Source organism: Eurypyga helias, unplaced genomic scaffold, assembly GCF_000690775.1.
Source record: "Eurypyga helias isolate BGI_N326 unplaced genomic scaffold, ASM69077v1 scaffold27287, whole genome shotgun sequence".
Taxonomy (NCBI): domain Eukaryota; kingdom Metazoa; phylum Chordata; class Aves; order Eurypygiformes; family Eurypygidae; genus Eurypyga; species Eurypyga helias.
The window spans coordinates 1-352 of record NW_010260197.1 but is presented as its reverse complement, the minus strand read 5'-3'; the positions used below and the strand labels follow the sequence as shown (position 1 = coordinate 352).

Sequence of the window (352 nt, the reverse complement as noted above, 5' to 3'; positions counted from 1 at the left end):
AGTGCTCCGGCGAGGAGCGGAGCCTCTGCTCGCTGGGCCGCGTGGTCACCCTCCAAAAACGGAGGGCAAAGCGGCCCTGGGGAGCGGCCCGGCCCCTCCGTCCACGCTCAGCCGGACGCTTCCATCTCGACGGCTTCCTCCAGCGGCTGCGTCTGCACTTCCACCTTCTTCGGGGGGATGTAGGAGCCCATGCCGGCGGCACGCTCTGCCTCCTCCTGCGTGTACGGTGCCTCCCGCAGCTGCTTCAGCCTGCGGGGAGGGCAGAGGGCAGGGCTGAGGCCTTCAAAGCTCCCCAAAACCACACGTCCCAGAGGGACACCCCGCCGGCCTGCCTGCTCCGGGACAGGGCGCG

The 352-nt window shown here is 70.5% G+C and overlaps 1 protein-coding gene across 1 annotated transcript; it reads right to left on the bottom strand.

Annotated features, from left to right (window-relative positions):
* Window positions 1-107: 107 nt before the first annotated feature.
* Window positions 108-249, bottom strand: ZNF593 (zinc finger protein 593; the record flags this gene model as incomplete). Its single annotated transcript, XM_010154959.1, has 1 exon — window positions 108-249. A coding segment is annotated over one exon (142 nt), but the record flags the coding sequence as incomplete, so codon positions are not given.
* Between the last annotated feature and the right edge of the window lie 103 nt (window positions 250-352).